The sequence below is a fragment of the Kryptolebias marmoratus genome, unplaced genomic scaffold (assembly GCF_001649575.2).
Source record: "Kryptolebias marmoratus isolate JLee-2015 unplaced genomic scaffold, ASM164957v2 Scaffold84, whole genome shotgun sequence".
NCBI lineage: Eukaryota > Metazoa > Chordata > Actinopteri > Cyprinodontiformes > Rivulidae > Kryptolebias > Kryptolebias marmoratus.
In genome coordinates this window covers 5,284-7,304 of record NW_023665818.1, presented here as the reverse complement: position 1 = coordinate 7,304, position 2,021 = coordinate 5,284, and the positions used below count along the sequence as shown (strand labels likewise).

Here is a 2,021-nt window from a genome sequence, read left to right as displayed (position 1 = left end):
CTAAACCTGGTCCTGTTTGGAGCTCTAAACCTGGTCCTGTTGGAGCTCTAAACCTGGTCCTGTTGGAGCTCTAAACCTGGTCCTGTTTGGAGCTCTAAACCTGGTCCTGTTGGAGCTCTAAACCTGGTCCCGTTAGTTCTACAGCTCAGAGTTTAAACAGGAAGTTGGAATTTAATGACTGACCGGAGGTTTTAGATTTTAACAGGTCTTTTTCAATCACAGGTTACGATGGAGGATTTGAACTTAGAGTCTAAACTTTCCAACGTTTCTATAAACAACTTCTCTCATCTCCTCCATAGAACCCTGTAGAAACATCAACCTGAACCTGTGGGACCATCAGAACCTTCTGCTGCTCACGGGTCAAGAAGTTCTTTGATCCGACTCAGAGTTTTCACTCGGAGACTGTTTGAGGTTTAATTTTCACTCTGTGTTTCTACCTGTCTGATAAAAAGAGGAGCTGTAAGCTCCGCCTCCTTCCAGAAAAGGCAGGAATCACCACGGTAACCAGTGACTCGTCAGTGATCTTGGTGTCTGGAACAGGATCTGGGTCAGAACTGAACGTTGACCCGGTTCTGTTGGTTTGGGTCCAGATCATCCTTTGAGCAGAACCAGGCTTTAGATCCTAAATGAATCCATGAGAAGATGTTGTGATCCACACTGAATTTATCTTTTGTTTCTTCCTGGACACAGAAACCGAGTCAAACCTTCATCTGGACCCGGTCCACATCCTGCTGCCGAACCTACCTGTGTTCCTGAGATCCTTCATAGTCGAGGCGATCCGGTTCTCGTCCGAGTTCACAGCGCCGCTGCTCCGGCTGCTGCCGTCGGCTCGCCGGTCGTCTTCGATGGCCTCGGACGACTCGGAGGACTGGCAGGTCATTGGACCGGTCCTACCGGGTCCTGGTTCTAGGCCCAGAGTGCAGACATGCAGCAGGTCCACAGGACTGGCCTCAGAAGTCCTGGAAACATCCGGTCGGAGTTCTTTAATCTGAGGAGAAACCCGACAGGACACAGAAAATTATAAAGTTAGTCAACGAGTTCAAAGGTCAAGTTGTACCGAATTCTTCCTCAAACCAGAAAAACAAAAACAAAGTTCAAACATCATTTCTTTCATTAAAATCTTATTATCTAATATCTCATTAAAAAGGAAAACAAAACACACGTTAAGGATTTTTACTTTCTGAACGTCTGAATTTATTTTGAGATTAAAATTAAAAAAAAAAACAAAAAGAGAAACATTTCATTTAAAAGTAACTAAAACAAACCCTGAATCACACCTGAGACCAAGATGAAAGCTGAAACACGCTAAACACTAGCCTAAAGCTAGAATGAGCTAAACATCAGCTAAAAGCTCGCAGTAACAGCCACTTTCTGAAGGAGCTGAAGAGATCTTCCTGCCGTGGATCAGAGTCCCAGCAGCCATCAGCTGGACGAGCCGAATGTTTGATACATGAACAGCTGAAACAGCTCGATAAAATGCTGAGTCAGCTGTTTTAGTTATTATTAACGTTAGCAGAAATGTAGTTTAACTAAGAATAATTTCTCAGACTGAACAAGCCAGGTCTGCTCAGCCACAGAACATCTGCTGAACCCAACTGGTGTAACGGTTCTGACCCGGTTCAGTTTAATTACCCGTTTTGTTCTATTTTTCCACAAAATCCTGAATATCCAAACTGAGCCAAGTCCTGGTCCAGAATCATCAGGACCTGGTTCAAAAACTGAAGGGTCTCCAGGTGGGTTTGTTAAGCCTCTGTGGACACATTTTAATAAAAATAACAAATACTGGAGGAAAATCTGTCCTTAATTCAAACTTTCTTCAAAATGTTTGGATGTAATTTTTTTAACCCAAAGTTTTATTTGAATTCAATGAAGAAAAATGAGACGTTTTATTTTGAAATTGTTAAAAACCTGTGGAGGTCACAGATTTATGTCTCTGGACCTCTGGACAAAATCTGAATCTGTCTGAAGAAAGAGCAGTTCAGAGGAGCCTGATTCAGCTGCTCCTCCTCAGGATCTCCTCT

General features: G+C 43.2%; 1 protein-coding gene across 1 annotated transcript in view; it reads right to left on the bottom strand.

Annotated features, from left to right (window-relative positions):
- The window catches only part of socs2 (suppressor of cytokine signaling 2), a 4,307-nt gene extending 2,302 nt beyond the window's left edge, over nt 1–2,005 (bottom strand). Inside the window, exons 1-2 of the mRNA XM_017404161.3 lie at nt 1,633–2,005; nt 745–988 (exon numbers count right to left, since the gene is read on the bottom strand). Coding sequence (XP_017259650.1) covers nt 745–880 — 136 coding nt within the window. The 5' untranslated portion in view covers nt 881–988; nt 1,633–2,005. The remainder of the gene's footprint in view (nt 1–744; nt 989–1,632) is intronic.
- Nucleotides 2,006–2,021: the final 16 nt, after the last annotated feature.